The 20,878-nt window shown below is 46.3% G+C and overlaps 7 protein-coding genes across 7 annotated transcripts; 2 read left to right on the top strand and 5 right to left on the bottom strand.

The window, feature by feature from the left end:
• Window positions 1-82: 82 nt before the first annotated feature.
• E1B28_009398 (uncharacterized protein) lies at window positions 83-904 on the bottom strand. The gene is made up of 4 exons (XM_043154292.1): window positions 809-904; window positions 659-715; window positions 514-602; window positions 83-450 (listed from the first exon to the last, which is right to left on the bottom strand). The coding sequence occupies exons 1-4, from the start codon at window positions 873-875 to the stop codon at window positions 103-105; spliced, it is 561 nt and encodes a 186-aa protein (XP_043009583.1). The 5' UTR covers window positions 876-904; the 3' UTR covers window positions 83-102.
• A 995-nt stretch (window positions 905-1,899) lies between these two features.
• On the bottom strand, window positions 1,900-2,062 carry E1B28_009399 (uncharacterized protein; the record flags this gene model as incomplete). Its single annotated transcript, XM_043154293.1, has 1 exon — window positions 1,900-2,062. A coding segment is annotated over one exon (163 nt), but the record flags the coding sequence as incomplete, so codon positions are not given.
• A 1,205-nt stretch (window positions 2,063-3,267) lies between these two features.
• Window positions 3,268-5,124, bottom strand: E1B28_009400 (uncharacterized protein). Its single transcript, XM_043154294.1, has 8 exons — window positions 4,970-5,124; window positions 4,605-4,650; window positions 4,532-4,539; window positions 4,371-4,456; window positions 4,039-4,289; window positions 3,900-3,975; window positions 3,776-3,840; window positions 3,268-3,706 (listed from the first exon to the last, which is right to left on the bottom strand). Exons 1-8 carry the CDS (start codon window positions 5,010-5,012, stop codon window positions 3,658-3,660), a joined length of 624 nt encoding a protein of 207 aa, XP_043009585.1. The 5' UTR covers window positions 5,013-5,124; the 3' UTR covers window positions 3,268-3,657.
• A 4,481-nt stretch (window positions 5,125-9,605) lies between these two features.
• Window positions 9,606-11,051, top strand: E1B28_009401 (uncharacterized protein; the record flags this gene model as incomplete). Its single annotated transcript, XM_043154295.1, has 8 exons — window positions 9,606-9,687; window positions 9,746-9,788; window positions 9,855-10,065; window positions 10,121-10,226; window positions 10,289-10,460; window positions 10,523-10,634; window positions 10,694-10,777; window positions 10,845-11,051. The coding sequence occupies 8 exons, from the start codon at window positions 9,606-9,608 to the stop codon at window positions 11,049-11,051; spliced, it is 1,017 nt and encodes a 338-aa protein (XP_043009586.1).
• A 2,409-nt stretch (window positions 11,052-13,460) lies between these two features.
• On the bottom strand, window positions 13,461-13,902 carry E1B28_009402 (uncharacterized protein; the record flags this gene model as incomplete). Its single annotated transcript, XM_043154296.1, has 2 exons — window positions 13,461-13,789; window positions 13,845-13,902. 2 exons carry the CDS (start codon window positions 13,900-13,902, stop codon window positions 13,461-13,463), a joined length of 387 nt encoding a protein of 128 aa, XP_043009587.1.
• A 1,287-nt stretch (window positions 13,903-15,189) lies between these two features.
• Window positions 15,190-15,733, bottom strand: E1B28_009403 (uncharacterized protein; the record flags this gene model as incomplete). The annotated part of the gene is made up of 4 exons (XM_043154297.1): window positions 15,190-15,243; window positions 15,300-15,402; window positions 15,456-15,566; window positions 15,618-15,733. The coding sequence occupies 4 exons, from the start codon at window positions 15,731-15,733 to the stop codon at window positions 15,190-15,192; spliced, it is 384 nt and encodes a 127-aa protein (XP_043009588.1).
• A 2,881-nt stretch (window positions 15,734-18,614) lies between these two features.
• On the top strand, window positions 18,615-19,386 carry E1B28_009404 (uncharacterized protein; the record flags this gene model as incomplete). The annotated part of the gene is made up of 3 exons (XM_043154298.1): window positions 18,615-18,758; window positions 18,824-18,902; window positions 18,959-19,386. The coding sequence occupies 3 exons, from the start codon at window positions 18,615-18,617 to the stop codon at window positions 19,384-19,386; spliced, it is 651 nt and encodes a 216-aa protein (XP_043009589.1).
• Between the last annotated feature and the right edge of the window lie 1,492 nt (window positions 19,387-20,878).

Genomic DNA, 20,878 nt, shown 5'->3' on the forward strand with positions numbered 1-20,878 from the left:
TTTTGTTTTCTCCACAATGATACAGCGGATCATTCAGGCCCAGGGGATTGCACTGTACATCTTATGCATCAGACGGAATATCCAGAAAAAGTCGCTTTCATTTCAATTTTTCCATACATGGTCAGAAAACGCTTGTATATACTCTTTCCCACCCTGGGCACCACCCCCAAACAGCGATTCAAGACCCTCGGCCGTCAGAAACTCATGGTCCTCAAAGTCAAAACCAGGAACAAGAAGCATCGTCATCAGACATCCCTCCTTCGCCCTCGCTTCGTCCTTTAGGTCCTCTGGCAAAAGTCTCGCAAACTTCCATACTCCGGGGTCTACGACGATCAGTCTGGATTCGCCGTTGGCGGTGTCGGTGCCTAGAATTTTCTTCTCGATCTTGAGAGGACTTCCGGGTGTGATGAGGGTGTATTCCATCCGCCCTTGGTGGTGAATGTGGTACGACTTTTTCAAAAAGTTCAATTCAGGTTGATAGCAAGGGGGAGGGGGGTGGGAACAGGGACGTACGACAGCTTTGGTTCTCAAAATGATACCCGTCGGGCTGTCCTTCGTTAAGAGATAATAGATGGTCGTCGCAAGTGATCTCTGAGCTGCATCTGTTAAAGGAATCGGTGTTCTTGCTTTCCTCGAGTATGGATGATTTATCGTTCACCAGGTCGAAATGGAGAGGCGATCTCAGTTTTCTGTCGGTCTGTTTCTAAGAAGTAACCTAAAGTGATGTGAGTGACATGCGGTGCGGCACGCCACACACAAGTCATGTCAGTCAGTTCCTATGTTCCACGATCAGTTCCAGGGGACTCACCGCCTGCAGGATGGGTTTGAAGACCCAGTTGAGAGATAAGAAGGTCAGTGGGCACACTTGCCGCCATGGTCGTTATGGAAGGAACACTGGGAGCGCGTTTTCTTCTTTTGGCTTCAACCACATGGTCAGGTTTGATTTGCCGCTTTTTCCCACGCCTTTCTTGCAAACTTCGAAGCACCATTGGTTGATCCTTCAACTTGATACTGTTTGACAAATGACATTGCCGCTTGAAAGAAGAAAAAAAATGACGGTTTCAGCGCGCGCTTTTCCCTAAGCACCGCTAGTTTCCCCAGGATCTGTCCCTCTACTTAAGGGTCATCGTAACGTTATTAGATTGATTCACCATCGGCGGATCTTTTTTGCCTCGTGCGTGCCGAAATCAATACTTATTCTTTTTTCATAAAGCCATACTCATAACAACGTTCTTTGGAACCCACCCCGACCACCTCCCCCCCTCTCCCTCCAAGTTTCTCGTTATGTCGTCGGATGCTGCGTTCCCCACGGACCTCTGGCAACAGAAGTCCAGACTGACGGGTATGGTCCTCGCTGGTTTCACTTATGGTACGTCCACCCCATCCTAGCCCATCACCGCCATCCCGCCTCGCTGATGCCACCGTTCTCCCGGACAGGAATATTCTTCCTCCTCTCAATCCAAGCCTTCATGGCCGTACGTAGGGGTACCCAAAACAACAATGTCCAACTCGGCAAATGGACAGCGAATCTGCTGTACAGTTATATCATCGCCACGTTTCTCCTCAGCACGATGGGGCTCGCGTGTAATACCCGATACACCGAAGACATCTGGATCAACTTTCGTGGGGGACCGAGGTCTCCGGAGGATTTGATCATCAATGAGTTTGATTTTTGGTGGAATCGGATGGCTATTGATAGGTATGTGCATTTTGTGCTATGTGTCGCGGGATGATATCGATGAACGAACGTTTATTTTGGGGCGTTCTTAGCAATTTCGTTATGATATGGATAATGGACCTGCTCCTCCTCTACCGTTGTTTCGTTATTTGGAACTACAACATCTGGGTATTAGGTGTGATGTCTGCAACCTATCTAGGAATCATAGGTGGCTACTTTACCTTTACCGTCATCCACCTCCCCTTCACTAACGCTTCGAATTCCCGACCTAGGCCTCTCCATCGCCGTCATGAACTTCGCCCAACAAGGCGCAGTATTCTTCAACATCAAAACCCAAATCGCCTTCCTCGCCATGTCCTGCACGTTCAACCTCCTCTTCACCATCCTCGTCTCGACAAGACTTCTCTCAATGAGACGCCAAATCATAGCTGTTCTAGGAAAAGAACACGCGAGAACGTACACATCCATAACTGCCACGCTGGTTGAATCCGCCTCGTTGTATTTCGTGTTTGACGTGATCTTCTTGTTCGCGTTTGGATTCCAAAGTCATGTGCAGAATCTTATTTTGTTGGAGTACTCTTCGATTCAGGTGATGGCCACTCTTCTCGGAAAAAGGATTATAATAAGTTACCTCTATGTTCTTTTTAGGGCATAGCCGAACTACTCATCATTGTCCGAATTTCTCGTGGTGAAGACTACGACACGAGCGTTACTACAAAACCATCCAGGCCTGGAGAAGAAAAAAATACCACGACGCGGTCTCGGATTGCTTTCCACCGTGCGGCCGCAACGACAACTACGACGTCGGGGGTTATTACGAATGATCGGGTTATACTTGAGCTTCCTCATCAGGATATTGTTAGTAGTTCTGGGGGATCCGGGGGATCTCGATCGGCGTCTGGGCAGGATGATAGCCGTAGCAAGAAGAGTAGTGAAGAACCTAAGGAAGAGGTTTAAAAATATTTATGATCATGATTCATCTGGTTCATTTGTTTTTTTTTTTTCGGTATGGAATGCTTCAAAATCCTTTATTTATTTGGGAGGCTTGTAGTACTGTAATTATATGTTACACCTATTCGGAGTGGAGGAAAACTAATACTTACACAAAGGTTTCTCGTTCTTCGGTCTCGAATCCCCGTTCGCCCCTTTGCCACCAAAGATTTTAGATTTCCGTCTTCCTGGGTTTTCTCCTCCGAGGATCAAGTTATCTATATCAGCGCTCTTCTGGATTTCTCACTCACGACAAGCCTAGTACCTATTACATACTTGACATACATCAGTTCCTAGCAATCCGTCACGGATTCAAGTGGGTCGAATGCTCGAAAGTGTGTTTCCCAGCGTCAAGGGACAATATAAGTTGTACTGTATTATCCTAGATAGATTTATTTTGAATTTAACAAGTCTGATACTTCAACTTAGTGACAGCGACCCCAAAATTGCGCCCATGGGAGAGAAGTTTCTCGGATTGACATGGTTCTGCCAGATCCTGATGAACGCCTCCAGGCCGACTCCAGAATTGTCAGCCTTCGAACACCCGCATGTCCTTACTCTTACTCATCCACCTTTCGTTACATTTGATATCCTAAGAATGTAGGGTGACTCTTCTCGGGAATGTGTATTGCGAGCGGTAAGAGCGGTAAGACAGAAACCATGCCCTACGTATCATAAAACAACTCCAACATTCATCGACATCGGCAGCCGACTGATCATGGATAGCGAGAAAGAGATATGAGTAAGGTAAAAAAAAAAAGGTGAAAATTTAGTGTACATGTAATAGTATTTCTTCCCCAGAAAAAAACCGTTACACTAACATGTTTTGTTTACTAAACCACTGTCACAAGAAGAGGGGGGAGGAGCAGGATATTACACCATACAAAGGGTCAAGACGATATTGAGGGAGGATTTCGGAGATCATGGTGTTTAGATGGAGGTGTAGGGACAAGAGATCGAAGATATGATTAAGGGGATAGGTACGACATCTAAGCATCTGCTTCGCCGGCTGCACCTGGGCAGTCCCGGGAGATGTGTCTGAAAAAAAAAATGAAACAATTCTTAGAAACAGGGACGAAACACGGGCAGAAAAGACGTCCAACGCACCCTTCCTGACCACAGTTATAGCAAGCTTTCTTCTGGGGTTGAGGACAGTCCTTGCTGATATGCCCCTGTACATCGAAAAGACATTAACGATTGTAAAGGAAGGGGAGGAGCCGCAACAACTCACAAAACCATTACAGTTGTAGCATTTAGATCCTTGAACGCAGTCTCGGGACATGTGGCCTACGCCTCCGCAGCTGTAGCTAAAAGGTCAACGAGAATGAACGTCAGAAGGTTTTAAAAAGGTAACAACAACTAGTACGCACCAGGTCTTCTGGAATCCGCCTCCACCACCTCCACCACCATACGAAGCTCCTGATCCACGATCACCTCCACCTCCACCTCCACCACCGCCAACTTCAGGGCAAGACCGGGCTATATGTCCAACTTTTCCACAACGATAGCACTCGGATCCAGAGCCGCCGCCGCCACCACCGCCGCTTGAGAAGTTTCCGCGACCGCCGCCGCCGCCGCTGTGGTGATTGTCATTGCTGCTGCTGTTCGTGCATTCACGAGACTGGGTAAAACGGTAAAGCACAAGTCAGAGAGAGAGAAAGAGAGAACACGTAATAGAAAGGGGGCGGGGGGGGAAACGCACGATATGACCTTCTTGTCCACATTTGTAGCAAGATTTCGCCTTCGCTTCCATAGTGCAGTCGCGCGATACATGGCCTTCCATACCACCTGAAAAGAGGTTAAAAAACGATTTAGCTTGGAGTTGGTCCACGATGGAACGAGACGTAAGCGGGGTCAACGTACAGTTGTAGCTAAGAAAAAGACAAAGCATCCATCACTTCTATTCCAAAAGACCCGAACAAACGCAGATAATTACCATGTAGGAGTTCCAGCCTTTGGACATGAAGCAGCTTGGTGGCCGACTATAACCATCGATCAAATCGACCATTTTGTTCAATGGATGCAGAGTTAACGACATTGTTGCATAGATGAGATCGATTTTATATTGATGATCCAGGTAGGAAAACAACGAAATTCGTTAGTATCACTACCGCCACTCAAAATGAAGGGAGGGGGAGGTAGGAAGAAAGAAAAAAGGAGGCAGGTACTATGCGCAGTAAACAACACACAGGAGTTCACTGCTTTCGATGACCGATTCCCAGCGGAACGCTAGACAAACCGTCTCAAGACGAAGAAAAAAAAGGAGGGAGGGAAGTGAAAAAAATCGTCAACAACACGCACATCCACCGCAGTTAAAGCATCCACGTGCACCAGGACCAGACATTGTTTTTTTTGTTGGAGAATGTAGAAAAATTTACAAGAGGTTTTTCCTTGAACGATTTCAGCGAAGTTGAAACGGAGAGTCGTATTTGGGCGTTGGAAGGAAGCGAGTGAAGGGAAAAAGAAAATTTTGCACGGGGCCTGATAAATCTTCTTAGATAATCAGATGAGTCACATCACATCTCACGACCCTGTACTACGCTGCGCAATTTGCGCGTAGCGCTGTGCAGACTGGTAACCACGTTCCCAGGGAATCTTATTTATGGTGTCTGGGAGGGTAAAATACTGAATGACTCAAGAATACGTTCCTGCGGTTACAACCCCCCGACAAGATCGATGTACATCCTAAGTAGTTACCACGCAATCTAGCCTCGATTTGGCTTAGAACGAAGTTGTAGTAATGCACTCGAGTGATTAATCGATGGAAGATTCATGCTGAGCGACAGAGTTAATGTGGTAACCTTGTTTCAGCTTTACCCCTTCCATCTTTCAAAATGCAGTTCATCGGAAGAGAAAATTCAAAAATAGGGATTCGGTGACTGAAAGTTACCACTGTGAAACTGAACGACCCGACTGGCAGTCTCTTGCAGGTTCAAGGTCACCCCTGGGGCCTCTGAGTCGAAGGGACCTTGAGGCATCAGATCTTCAGACGATTAGCGCACGCGTACGCACCTTATGGTCAACACGAGGAACCCCCATTATACGCGAGGACTCGGTAGGCGCCAGGAGAGCTTGAAAGCGGAGATGTACGATCCCCTATGTACGAATGAGTTTCACTAAATTTGAGATAGATCGACACTGAAAGACCCACGAATGATCATAGTTTCCGGGCCGTTCTCAGTTAACCAACCCAGCACCTTCGATTCCTGTGGGTTATAAATTATTGCCCAGTCTGCGAGATGAGAGTATAGTGGTGAAGTTGATCACGTCGGAGCATGTCACCTTATTCCTTATAAACTAAAAGTTCCTTAAGTACCCTCTCAGTCATACATCATCGAATGAATCATCATGAGTACCTCACCGGCGAGCAGTTAGACTTATCATAGATACAGGCAATAAGGCGATTAGTTTGACCATTCCGGGATATCTTTATCCCTCGAAGCTGAAGTACGTCCATTCTCAGGCGTTCGAAGTTCAATGCGGGCAACGAATCTCGACGCTTTTTACTTGAACGTACAGTAATATGACCTCGACGGACACTGTGTTGTGCACACAAAGAAATTATTTCTGTAACAAGTTATTTGAGATCAGCACAGTAATCCGCAAGGGGGAGGATCCTTACCGTTTCAATTCACCACAAGTTGTAGAACGACAACGATGAAACGGGGCACGTGTTTCTTGCTAGCATCGCCGTTAGCCGACGGATTACCTGAATATATACATTATGTAGAAGTGCTGAGTTCAGCCTCCCTCACGGAGGGTTTGATATAATACATAACTTTCGAAAAAGTGCGGCGAGACCTTGAATAAAATAAATCAAAGTGGAACCAGGAATTCCCTAAGGCCCAGAGTCCATATCACTCCCCCGAATTTGCAGGCTCACAACCGTTGTCCGTTCAATTCCCAGTCGTCCCGAGCCTGCATGAGGTTCTGACATAGCAGCAGGACCCTCCACTGTTTCACAATGGAAGGAAGTTTGCTCCAAAGTCATCCCGCGACTGACTAGGAGGAGCACGATGACTGGGTACATGCCCTACTCATACTGTCACCAACAAAACACGTCAAATGTATACATAGCACTAACCGCAATCTGGAACTGTATCGGCGAGTAGAGAGACCCCAACGTTCCGCCGGTCGGAATACGGATTATCGAGAATAAAAGTATCATGACCTATGGAGTTAAGTTCAAAGCCGGGTTCAGCGAGAAAGGTTCAATTTTAAGTACCAACTTACCCCGCCTACACAGTAAAGCACCCCGGTCTCGACAAGAAGAATCAAAACCTTCTCCCCTCTCGTCCTTCTATTTCCAAGAGCCAAATCCTCTTTTATCCATTGTCGGTGTCGCCTATGATGGAAGCAAATCTATGAGTGAATACCTCTAATTGAAATTTAGGTAGAACACGCCTTACCAGGCTTTCAACGCGACTATCAGCGTCGCAGAAAGATTAACAATGAGCGAAAATCCCAAATTGGCGACTTGACAAACGTTGATTGCACGGGTTAACGCCGGTATTTCCTCCCCTGAAGGTCCGAAACGTGTGGCTTCGAGGGCAATTCGGATCACGATGGTAGCTATGCAGGAACCTAACGATAAAGTTGATTAGTTTCGCGGGGATCGGAAGCGTGAGGAGACGTCGGACGCAACCTGTAAAGAGTAATAAAAAGAAAAGCGGTATGTAGAGGAGGTTTTTACAATCTATATTGCACAAAACCCATGCTCTCCATGACACGGTGCAGTCTGAGAGAACGTACTGAACTCGGAGAAGAAACGTTGATTTAGCCTTGGCATCAAAAAAAGAAGAAAAAGATGGACTGACGTTCACAGTGCAAATCGCACTTAGAATGATCTCCATGCGATTCGTAGGATCAGTTGAGGGAGGGGGGGCAGGCGGGTCGAGTATATAAAACCCATAAAAGTATTTCCCGAATCTGATGGTTTTGAAAATCCAGTAGAGCGTACAGATGAAGAACGTGAATAGGGACATGATAAATATAAATTTCCGGACGCCAGTCTTGAGGGGTTTTTTCCTTCAATCGGGCATCGCAAGTGAGACTCTGGTAGCTGGCGGGGACATGGTGCGAGCTCACATCATATCAAATGTCGAGATTGATATCAATACTATGTAGATCCCTGTTTTTACAGGATACAGATAAGTAACTGTGCCAAAACAACGTCATAGGATTACTCACCATAAACAAACGTTTGGCAAACCAGGCCAATCATGAAATAAAGCATACCGTGGCCTGGCCCGGTCGACGCCATCGTACGAGTGAATTTCTGGGCAGCCGCACCCTGTATCGTCGGAATTTAGACATATTTATGGACGTTGGGAAAACCGGAGTACTGAATATGAGAATGCCTCAACAGCAATCCTTGCGGGTAATGATTGAATTGACTGAAACAGTGATAAAGTTGACATAGTCCCCGGTCCGGAAATTGAAACGTTGACATTTGCTACGGAAACCGAGTAACGAGTTGTCCTGTAGCATGAAGTGGCGGTGGGAAGACTTCCGATATCCAAAATGTATATCAAAATCAAAATCGTCGAGAGGGCTGTACCGTGCACTGCGTATATAGTCCCCATGACATTGAGTAGGCTAGACCAACAGATGGTGGACGAAGATACCGTTTTCCGCATCGGCCAGTGAGTCATTGACTGGCCGCTATGATAATGCGAGCTCGGTCAGAAGATTTGTTCCCTTGGAAGGAGGAAGTCGTGAATCGCATTCATCACCATGTTTCAACAGAACCGTAACTGGAGATGGTTGAATTCCAGGCTTGCCACCTTTTTGGCTTGTAGCTGTGAGGGCAAAGAAGATGCTGAGATTGCCTGATGACAGACAGAAATATGGATGGTTAAAGTCCAGGAGAACGACGCATTTTTTGGTTGTGATGTGACGTCACACATATCACACAAACGCCTTCATGTGACGTCACACAAGCGTTCCTTCCTTTCCTCGTTTCACGACTCTCGAGCTCAAAAAGTGCGATGCTAAGACAAGCCGGCAGAAATTCCTCAAAGGGGCAAGAGCCAGCATTTCTTACGCCTCTCGATAACTTTGCTTTTTTCAGTCCAGGAATGAAGACACGCTAGTACCAAAAGGCGGCTTTCGCGACGTGCTCTGACTCGATAAGCCTCAGGTAATATCCTATGTTTGATGATTCCACGGGCTTTTACTAACTCTCATAGAATTCTGGAATTGTCGGAGCGCAGTTTTCATGGAATAGCTTCACATGCCATCGATTTGTACTGATGGAACATTGCCAGGAATGCGATTACCACTCAAGAGATCAATGGAGTGAACATCGTTTGAGCGATCGAGTGTATCTCGTTCAAGCGCTCAGTAATTGTTAGAGTTGCATATTTGAAATAGCGGCCCTTAGTTCCGGGATTTTGAATATTCAATCGTCGGCCCCTGGTATGACCAGTACACGGCGGTGCATATAAAGTTCTGTTGTAACCAACTGCTCGGGTCGCTCCAAGTAAGTTTACTTTAATTTGGACTCTTTAGAAAGTACTCACTAGCTTCTCCTTACGGGTTGTCAGTCCGATTTCCATTGCTCAGCCATAACCACTAGAAGAAACCCGCACCTATTTTCGGAACGACCTTATTCGCGGGTATTGGCGGTACTTTATCCACTCTTGACTCAATTCAATAACTCATCGTCGACGGTTGGTTGACTGTCGCCAGGGTTGAAGAGCACTGGGTTCTCGCCTTGTCTTCCGATCACCGACTCGACATCTATTGTCACTCGAAGCGCCTTCAAATTCATTTCGTTGGGCGTGAGATGAAACTGTCGGGGAATAAATGATGGGTATTGTTCAGGACGTCAAGTGCTACAAGCGACGTCCTAGTAATTCAATTCTGGTCTGTTCTTGTACTTGTTCATATAAAGCTTCGCTGGCCCAGCTGCCCAACGCATTCCCCACCTACCATGGCCCCGCTGGTTACGACCAAGGATGGATTAAGCACTCTGTACCAAGTTATTGGCCTGGTCTGCCAAACCTTTGTTTACGGTGAGCTACGGTTAGAAGTCTCGGAATATTCACTTATTGACCATGGCTTCGCACACAGGGATCTACGCGATTCTAGTTTTATTATCTACTCATTACATGGTGTGAGTGGAGACTGTTTCCATTCCACTGCCCCGCTGCGGTCGAACTAACCAAATCGGGATTCGCAGGAAAAAGAGCCTCAGATCTCCCATACGAAGATACCTCTTTATCATGTCGTTATTCATGTTCCTCGTCTGTACCCTCTACTGGATTTTTAAGATTCTTCGGCTCGGATACTATTTCTATGGATTCTACATGACAAGCCCCCCCACACCGCCCGCTATCCTAGATCCAATCAATCATATAGCCGTTGTTCTGGCGGCGGTGTGTACTATCAACGTGCGTGAGTTTCCGTTACCTTGAGGTCCCTCGCCGCCAACTAATCGGTTAACAGTACTTCCTCTCCGATTGCACGGTACTCTGGCGAGCGTGGGTTTTGTGCAGAATGGACATCAAATATCTACTCTACATCCCGCTCTTCTTCCTATTCGCATGCGCCTGTACGTACTTTGTCCTTCTTTCCGAAGGCCGAGTTTTTACTGAATAAAAACGGACTATACAGGCACCTGTACCGCCACTATAGTGATCCGAATCACTATCGAGTGCATGCGCGTTGGGGATGGTCCGGAGCCCCCACATCTTACCCACGCGCTTGATATAGTTCAAGTCGGGAATCTACTTTTTTCGTTAGTCGTCAATATATTGTCTACGCTTATAGTCGCGTTGAAAGCTTGGTGAGTGTTCTCATTTTTCTAATCTATATTCCTTACAACTCGCGGATAACCTCGGATTCTAGGCGACATCGACGGTGGATCAAGCACGATTTGGCTCTTGATCATCGCAAAACGAAGGCAGAGAAGGTCTTGGTTATACTTGTCGAATCAGGGTTACTCTACTCTATATGCGGGGTGAGTCGTAATTCGAACCTGAGAGTACTCCTACTAAATGCAGCGAAACACCAATTCAGGTCATTGCCCTCGCCTCCACTCTCATTCGACTACCAATTGGAACATTGGGTGACATGTACTCCCCTGTGAATTTCCAAATAGCGGTAAGCACTTGACGTTAATCTTATTTGTATCTCTATCGTCCTGATGTTATAATGGGGTGGTTATTAGGGGATGTATCCCATTCTCGTTCTTCTCCTAGTCAGTCGTGGAAACTCGTTGGAAGAAACTAGCGCTTTTCAAGGCGTCACGATTGGAGGTACTCCTCATCGGAGCCCTCCAAGATCATCCCAGCTCGAAATTGAGACTATGCAATTCCGTGTGCAGACGATCCAAACGGACTCGTATGACTCGCGTACTACAGAGGATACGTTATAAATGGACGTGAATCAAGGACTCTTTCGATCACGGCGTGTAACTTATGTAGGTAATGGTGTAAGATAATTTGTGTATTACAATCGAGCTCGCGTTAGTATACTGTATTGTGTAAATGGCATAGCATTCAAAATCAAGCAGCCTGGTCACCACAAAACGTAGACCTAGAGGTGCGCATCCTTTCAGTATAGTCGGCCAAGGCCAACTCGAAACGATTGAAAAGAACATGGGCTCCAAAAATCGTTCTGAATCGGTTCCAGGAGTATCAGTGGCGAAAACTCTCAATGAAGCCGTTATCACGATCGGATCAAAGGGAGATGCATAATCAAACACTGCTCCATCTGTTCCCGGAAGCGTTAAGTCGTCTGTAAATTATAGTCTTCGAAGGCCGAGAGACGTATCACGTGACATGCGTAATTGGTGAAGAGGTCGCAGGAAAATGAAAGGAGCACGGTGAATACAACCCCTTCACTTCTAGCTCCCAGAATACTTCTGGATAGTGTTCGGAATCCTTGCAAAACCAACTGCTGTGAGAGAGCGAACGAGTTGCACTGGGGGAGGTGGGGGTACCGTCGATACTGAAAACCTCAAAGTTGCCAGGAGGTGGTGTACACATGACGAAATCGTGAGATAAAGTGACAACCAGATGCGAGAGGGTGAGAGTAGCGGTCTAGAAGGGTAAGTTAGATGTCCTCAAAAGAAAGGTCACAGGCGTACCCAATGTTCTTAACGCCTCACATCGACTACTTCGAGAGCTGTACAGCGTCTTCCGTTGACGTTCGAAATATCAGGGTGCAAAATTATCTGGAAGGTAGACAAGAGTTAGGAAATCCATGAAGAGTACCCATCCAGCGAGATCCTTTGGAGATCCTTTAACGCACCCAAAACTGCTCTTGCGCCTGTCGTATATCTTCTTCTCCAATCAAAATTGTTCAGATCATTCTCCACACCGTTTCATAGCGTATTCCAGAGCATAAAGGAGCCTAGTGAGCATCTGGATATATGACATCCTCACTACTCCTGACGCATGACAGCTTTTGTTCCTTCTTATGCGCCTCGCGACACACGATTTTTGTAGCCGTGATAGTTGATTTTTTGGTTGGGCCTATACATAAATCAGTGAGGATTATGAGAGAATACTTGAATCTAGTATACACACCAACATTGTCGTCTCTCAGGTATCTCGAATGTGACAACGATCACAAGTTGTCGATGAGCTGTGAAGGCTGTATGAGTGTGAAAACAGAAAGGTGGCCTACTTGCTTGCAATCCATGATAGAGATGGACCTATTGTGAGTTTGAATTTCCCTGTTTGTGGTAGTCTACACTAATTCAGGCCCCCCATACCGTACCTAAAATTTTACATCTCACGTTTCTCACAATATACCTTATAAGGAAATTTTGATTAAGGTCGCGTCGCGCAATCATAACCAACGATCTGCGCGATTTCTCCTCCTTTCAGCCTTCCTTTCCGTTCAAGTCTCAAGCAGGGTCAAGGATATGTCGATACTAGCCCCAAAACATTCTCTCTTCGACCTACATAACTGGAGTCTTCAACTGCGGTAAGTTTGTGCGTGCTGACGCGACGTTGCACGTGGCTCGCTCGCGTGGCATCCATGACGTCAATCTTTAGGTCAGCTACCCGGCAAAAGACCCGGCAATACCCGTTGACTACCCGCAGACTTCATATCACACCGATACCGAATTCACTCAAAGCAAAGAGGTCGTGATATTGTGTCGTAGATGTTACTATAGATGTTGTTGTAGAAGATTAGTAGATTAAACAAGGATTATATGCCTATTATGCCTGCATTGTGAATGGTCGACAAACCGTAGAGGTCACGCGTTCAAATTACTATAACAGGTATATTGTGGGATCCGGGTAATGGTTGGTTAGGTACGGGTAACGCGCCGTGATTTCATGCAGACTCTATACACGAGTCCACGAGTCATTGAGTCTGCTTACAGGAGACTATGTTTGTGGTGGTGTCGTTGGCAACAGGCACAGGCGCGACTCGTCTGCTGAACTTGCCAAATCAGGTCTAATTCCCACGCCCCTGTCCACTGTACTATACAGGAGCCGCTTGTGCATTGACTCCCAGAAACCTCATACCATGCTAGGAGAAAGTGATGAGACGGTATCATTGTCGTGGGGGCGGGGGCGTTCAGTCCCTTCGACGGTTTCACGACCAATGAATTATTGATTAATTCAGATAAGGCCGAGATAAGGCTTTCAAACTACGACACTGATAAATCATAAATATATCGCGAAAATACTACGAACGGAAAGAATGTTCCACATCAGATGCGAGCTGAGTACAAGAATGGCCGTAACCTAAAGCAGGGATGTTTGTCAGTACGCTCCATTCAACGAATAATTGCTGGCACTGAGCCCGCATAATACAGACCTCTTCAGTTAATCTTGTACGAGCTAACTTTGTTGTTAGCGAAGGACGAGAACTGAGCGAGGCTCCAATCGCCATCGGATCTCCCCACTTCAGCCACGCAGCCGTGTTTCTCAAAGAGTATGATTTCGCCTGCGAATGTACCGGCCTCCCAATGCATGGAGGACGCCTTGTTATCGGCGCTGGCGTCCAGGTCAGCACATGGCTGGGAGAGTGTTCCGCTACGGTCATGAATGAGACCTTGGTACAACTCGCCGTCATAGAGCTGGAGATGCCAGGCAGAGGCAACAGCAGCCAAGGAGACGATGGAGACGAGAGAGGTGAATTTCATGATTGCTAGAACGAATGTGTGAGTTGATTGAACAGGGTTTCTAGGTATCGGAATACTGACTTGTCCGATTTGTGTGATTTTCAATCACTTCAAGAGATGAGTGCTGAAGAGAGAGCATTCGAAAGTCTGTTATATATACCTCTTCCGTTGGGTTCTGTTTGCCTAGCCTCTCGGACAATCTTCATTAATAGGAGTCATGATGTCAGAGGAGTGAGTACATCTACCTTACAATTGCAGTACAGACGAGCTACGGACATTCACCGGGCAGTGCGCCTTGACATTTTTTGGAGCCTCGCATTGAGCCATGATCATTGAGTTTTACAGGACTCGTCTGATCATCAAAATCGGTGGAGCCGAAGTGTAGGGTACATCATGGGTAAGTTCGACAGGCGGTATTCGGAGTACAGCAAGGACATGAAGGCTGAAGCAAACACAAGCTCCACTTCTTGATAGATTTTTCTCATTTCTCTGAGATAGCAAGCCAGCGTACTGGCGCGCCCACATATCCTTATTCACTCCGACGCGTATTGTGGACGGAGGGCATCTAGTGGCCGAGCGACTGTACACGGGAATGGAAGTGAATGAGGTATTCTATGTGCAACTGAGAGGTCACGAAAATGCTGGGCAACGCGGAGACAAGTGGCTTTCCAGTCACTAAACCATAGATGAACTTCTCTGTGTAGTCCTCCGTGTCATTCTATTCTGGCATCAGTCAAGTTTGTTTCAAATTCTATCACGCAATAGACGGTAATACCCACCAAGTACCCGCCGTAGGACTCCTATCTCACACTGGGGACATTTTGATGTCATCTGGCACGTGTCCAGTACCAGTCATGCAAAAACAATAGAGAATTTCTATTGTTTTTGCATGACTGGTACTGGACACGTGCCAGATGACATCAAAATGTCCCCAGTGTCATCGATCATGAACTGTGAAGGTTTCGGTCTCTCAGCCAAAAGTACGAGCTACTTAGGCGATCCTTATTTTACGATGACTCCGAGGATGAGACATACGAGCATGAGGACTTAGTCCCAACGAGAAATGAGCTGACACCCTGTGATACCTACCGATACCTACTGATATACTCAAAAAATATCATTATATATCAACATGTATCATTAGATGAGAATATAGTGATATCTACTGATATTAGATGATACGAGAACCTGCCGAGACCTTGCATCAATTAATATCACTGAGAACCATTTAGTATCATTGGATATCAATGGAATACAATTATATTTGATACTAATCACTACAAACCCGATACTAGTCGATACTATTCACATACCAGTCAATACCGTTACTACTCCCTATACTCCCGCCTTTCACCCCGGTATTGCTGTAGCCCACACTTCGTCACCTCAAACGCGTTGCTCAGTCCCAAATTCCTTGCTACCCAAATCAAGTTGCCTGGCAGTTCTTTCCGAGCTTGTCATCCATGCGAGCTTGGTATACCTAAGAACTATGTTAGAAAAGGCGAGTTGAGGGAGAAAAAAAAACTGAAAACGTACCATCACCTTCTCTTTATCTTGTGACATTGTCTTCCACTCTTTTTCGAACTCCGTCATCGTGCCATGTGGATTTTGAATATTCCAATCGACGGCATACTCCCACCTATTAACCCCTTTAGCACACAAAATGGATCAAGAGGTAAATCGAATACATACTTGGGACAAACATGCTTTGGGATCGCCCAAGAACCTTGGTTTCGCTTTTTTGGTGCTGCCTTCGTTGTTACGACTGCGGTTGACCTTGAGATAGCCTGTCGCTCCATTACCCTAGTGTACTCGTATCAGCATATGTATAGAGGCAAAAAAAATCGGACGTACTGGTCAATTGCAGCGAGAAGGCGCTTCACCTTCTGTTCCAGTAACAATTCCTGCGGCATTTTCATCTGGCTCTGTAATGTGTTCAGTCTCGGTTCAGTCCGAAGATTTGAAGACATCAAAAAGGGATATCAACGTACTCGAGTGACCGGTTATCTTGTCCTCCAACGACTGAACGACAATGTGGATTGCTGCCAAGCTGGAAATTCGGAATGAGGATCTTGACCCCACTCAGGATAACACCTAAATATTGCGCACAAGGGGGGTCGCATTGATTCGACAAGTTCAATTGAGCATTTTTAACTTGAGGTAGTACGCGCTGATACCAGAAGAAAAAGTGTCAGTTCAGTGAATTTAGTGCGTTGACGACGTACCGCTTTTCCTTTCCTGGCATTGGGGGTGGGATCGTCAACTTTGGGGGGGGGGTAACAACTTGAGTTGCTGGAGGTGCTTGCTAGCAGCAGTTGCGGGCATCGTGGCTTCTGGGAGACCTGAATTGGTGGAGCTGAGTTATGTTGGACAGGGTAGCGGGGAACGCGGCTTCTGGGAGACCTGTAGGTTCAGCGGTGGAACGAGTTTTGTTCTTGACAAACAGCGGGAACGAAAAAGGAGAAGTCAGCAACATCACTGAGCTAAGTGAAATTTGACTTACCGTCACGGATGGTTTTGCTTTATCAAGAACCCCCGATGCCTGCAGCCAGCTGAATGAGAACACGGCCCTCCAACGGTTCGGCGTGACCTGGTGATTACCTATTCACGACGGTCGAGCCATCGATATTGAAACGGCGGTAGTGGAGACAAAGTGAGATGTTGGGATCAAGTTTCGAAGGGAAGGAGCTAATGGTGGTGGTTGGGAAGCAAAGAGACGACGTTGAGATCAGTGCGCTTATATGACGTGCTGGAAGCACAAATAAGGGCTAAACAAACTTTGAGTTTCAAAAAAAATTGCGCAGTTATGTAATTCGACTAAGTTACATGATTTAAACAAGAGGTCCGCTAAAATTAGGACAGACCAAGGCCTTCAAACCACTGTATATCAGTTAGTATTGGATTATATCAGATGAATCACAATGTACCACCATATATCGGCTATAATCAGCTCATTTCTCGTTGGGACTTAGTACTTGGGGGTTCAGAAGGGTTACGCTCGAGTTGGGTTCCCGAATCCCGACTAATAACGGTGCCCTTACCAGCGCAGAAACTCGCATTTTATTGCGTACAAGAAATACTACCTCCCTCCGAGAGTCATTATACAACCATTACTAGAAGAGAATTCTTCGTGGAGATAGATGTCCGACATTCAAGGATCTCGATAACTAGGTCACGTAGGGGATGAAAGTTAACGACTCGATCCTATGCTAGCATTACTTCCTTCAACCACATACCTTCCCGTGCTGATATCGCCTGTCCAAACTACCCATCTTCATTCTTACACCCTCACTTAAATGATGATAAAACACAGTGGGAGTGCAAATCATTCAGTGCCGCTCGGGCGCTCCGAAACAAATAAGTTACACCATAGTCTAGCATATCATCATGTGGCGGCGTAGTATCCGGTATCCGTAGTTTCCGCATATACCGTAGCGCAACTGTGGAACTCGACGTGAAAATTCTTCTTTCCTGGTTTCAACTAAGTAGAGATGGAAACCACATCGATTCAACATCGATTCAAGGCTTTATGTGAGTAGCCATCATGTTCTGAGTTTCCCCCAGCTCAATCCATGAAGGTATCTGTTTTGGAATAGAATAACTCTTGCTCCATCGAGTCAGTTTACCCGGAGGGCTTTTGGGGGCACATACAAAGTGGGCTAGGGCCAAAGCTGAGCGCATGAGCGCTGGGTGCCAAGAAAGAGAGATCCGGACGGCAGCTTTGGTACCCAGCACTAAAGAAGCAAGTGGACGCGTGGCCAAAGCAACGCTTTCTACAGGACTGATAAGATCCTCGTGGCCCTTATCTCGATACAGATAAAGGCCGCTTTCCCACGAGCTTCCATATTAGGAAGGATACAACTGGTGTGCGAACGGTCACCTTGGCTGGCTTGTTCTCGTTCACGCACCACCAAAAGTAAAGTGTGTTCGGTGTTATCGAATATACCCCATCAGTAGCTCATAAACCAATCACCAAGGGAATTGCAGACCTGGCGTCTATACGTACCACGGATTCACGCTGAAGTTAGAGCACCAAACATCCGTTACGTTCAGGTAACGATTAACCTTCACTAGGCTCAAGATTTTGACGGATAGCCATGATGTTACCAGTTCATCAATATTGAAGGCACGGTCGTCTCGGGAAGCCTGGTTCACTGGTTATCACGGTCAACTACCTATGGGCACCATCATTTCACCGGTCCAGTTCGGAAGACCTTTCTGTTGTCAAGCTACTTAGTTATGGAACCAAGTGAGTACCTACTTGGCATCGGATAATATTGACTTGTTCAAAAGATTATTGAATATCTCATCCTGACCCTTTTCCTTGACATAAACGACAAACTCGGGTCCCACGACTCAAAGCTTATCCTCATCGCTCATTTTCCCCCATCTCGTAGAGCCTCCCTTCTAGCATTGAAAGCATACTATCGACTTTCTGCAATTACCTTAAGCCCATACGACAGTTTACGCGCTCGCAATGTTATTTCCACCACCATCTTCGGCGATATACGACATCGCAACGTTGCTCGAGGTTTGTTCGCTAGGATATCCGGTGCATTCTTTCATGACTAACGTCTGTCGGGCGGCCAGGGAGCTGCCTTCGGTACGCTTTAACTTCTTTTTTTGATCCCCCCACGGTATGGTTCTTGAAGCTTGAACTGTCGGTACTCAAGGCTTCTTCACCTGCCTCTATGGATTAACGTTGATCGTGTACTGGTCAAATTCAAATTCCACGGCGGATCCCGGTCAAAGATTAGGTTTTAGCGTATGCCTCCGTTTCTCACTATCTCACTATTTTATTGCTCACAAGCCGTGATACAAGAACAGATTATGCTTAGTTTGTCAACCGTAATGTTCATCATTGCAACCGGACACATTGTTACAAGCTACTTCATGGGGTTACATCTCCGTACTGTTGATTCGCTTGGGACGTGGTACAACGTATTGTCGAATGCGTTGTACATTATCCAGGAGCTTCTTGGGACCGGTGTTGCTGTGAGGCTCTCCCCCCTTTGATTTTAATTCTCCATTCAACAACTCTTTGACAATCACAATTTCAGATATACCGTATGTGGATTGTTTGGAACCGGAACTGGAAAGTCACAGTCATTCCCATATTTCTCCTCCTTTCCGGAATTGGTGAGTAGTATACTCCCTTGTCTGCTTACCATGAAGCTTGAACAACAACCTAACAGCTCTCGGGTGTATGCCGTTCACCCTTCACTTAATTCTCCCACCATCGGAACTCACTGGGCGTCACCATCTTATCTTCACTTTCATTGCAATCTTCTCTTTCCTTATTGTCGTTCTGAACGTCATATGCACTTCGCTTATAGTTTATCCCCTCTTTTCTTTCCATCGAGCGACTTCCATCCTTCGGAAGCTCCCCAAACGCTCGTCAATTCTTCCACCAGTAATCCGCATATTGATCGAGTCGGCAATGTTACAACTCGTCGTAGAACTACTCTTCCTTGTCTTGTGGCTCCTTCATCATGCGGCACAGTATATCGTCTTTTCTCTCACTGTTCCGTTCGTTGTGAGTATCGTAAATTCTTCTATCCGTTCGGTCGTTAATGGAGTTTCGGCAGGGTATAACGTTCACACTGATAACTCTCCGAATTAAAGCCATTAGCTGTCAAATTAAACCTGCCCATGGTCGACTCTCGGGCTTTCCAAGCTTTCTAACAGCAAATTTCGGAGTCACGACGGAACAGAACGATTGTTTTGGGCTGTCAGACGGAACAATAACAGCCACGGAGCAAGCCCATCTAGAGACCCAGCAGGCTCAAGAAAACCCTAGTTCATCCAACGATAATAATAATACTCAACAGTCAGTCTTAGAAGTCGCAAGATAGAAGCCAGTGATATGTTACTTCTGATTTTGTGTGCGGCAGTGTGTCAAATGGGTCATCTAAATAGATGACTCCTAACCTGAGCTGCTACATGGTCTCGACGAGAGGGTTTGAACTTCGAGTTGAAGGCTCACGGAGCTTCAAAACAAGTTGAGGCAGTGGGAAACCCAGACATCTGGATTCCCGGAGAATCAAGGTCCAATTCGTGTCCCTTGGGGTGAGACTCAAGATGGTCAATTAGTTCCAATGGGGATGAACATATCAAGTATGTCCCTGTTACTTGAGACCTTGACTAACCGGCCGATCCGCCTTCAATCGCGAAGCCTGAATAGGATTTCCAAAACAATGGGCCGCCAACCTTCCCAGTCCAATCAATAAAAATGGAAAAACGGGGTCCCTCGTTCAATTGAACCTATTTTTGTTGGCGCCACAGTGTCACGGGTGACGCTGTAATAGGACAGCCGTCTTTTGAACCCGACAAGATGTTAATGTTGGAACGTACCCAGGTAAGCCCCATACAGAAGCAACCCTTTTTCAGCCTGACTTTTCAAGTTCTGCAGCATCGACCATCGAGTTCTTTAGATTCTGCTATCCTGGTACAAACTGTACTATTACTGTATTTACTGAATATTTAGTCCAACCTCCATTGTTCGCCGTTCTGTATTCGTGTATGTGAATATACTATTACTATTTCGCTAAACCTTCCCTTCGGAACGGAATGAATGTCATACTACCGTCACACAGGGGTTATTCACTTGCGCCACGCCGCCACTTCACCGGCGGATCAAGCTTATACACCCGAATGGGTTCGGTAATCCCAGGTAGCGTCAACAGTGGTAAACTGTATCTCTTCAGAGTCTTTCGAGGGTGACGGATCTCCCAACCTCTGCATGCCAGAAATTGCATGGCAACCCTTGAATCAACAATGTAAGGAGTAGTGAGACTACGCGTTATCAAGAACGGGGAATACACACCAGGCACGAAGGGACCACAAGGTATATCCTAGAACCCATATCAGCCCTGAGAAAATACAAATGGAAGAATGCTTACGGGAACATAAAAAAAGAGACGTTCAACGGTTTGATCATTACAATCCCGATAACTACCGCTGCCCAAAATGATTCGGTAACGGGATATATATACACTGGAAGTTGGCCTTACGCACCGAAGATACTCGGAAGAATAATAAGCGCATCTCGGTTCAACACAGAACCAACAGAGGAAGCCCTAAAATTAAAAGACCACCCGCCTTCCAACTGCAAT

Source organism: Marasmius oreades, chromosome 5, assembly GCF_018924745.1.
Source record: "Marasmius oreades isolate 03SP1 chromosome 5, whole genome shotgun sequence".
NCBI classification, from domain to species: Eukaryota; Fungi; Basidiomycota; class Agaricomycetes; order Agaricales; family Marasmiaceae; genus Marasmius; species Marasmius oreades.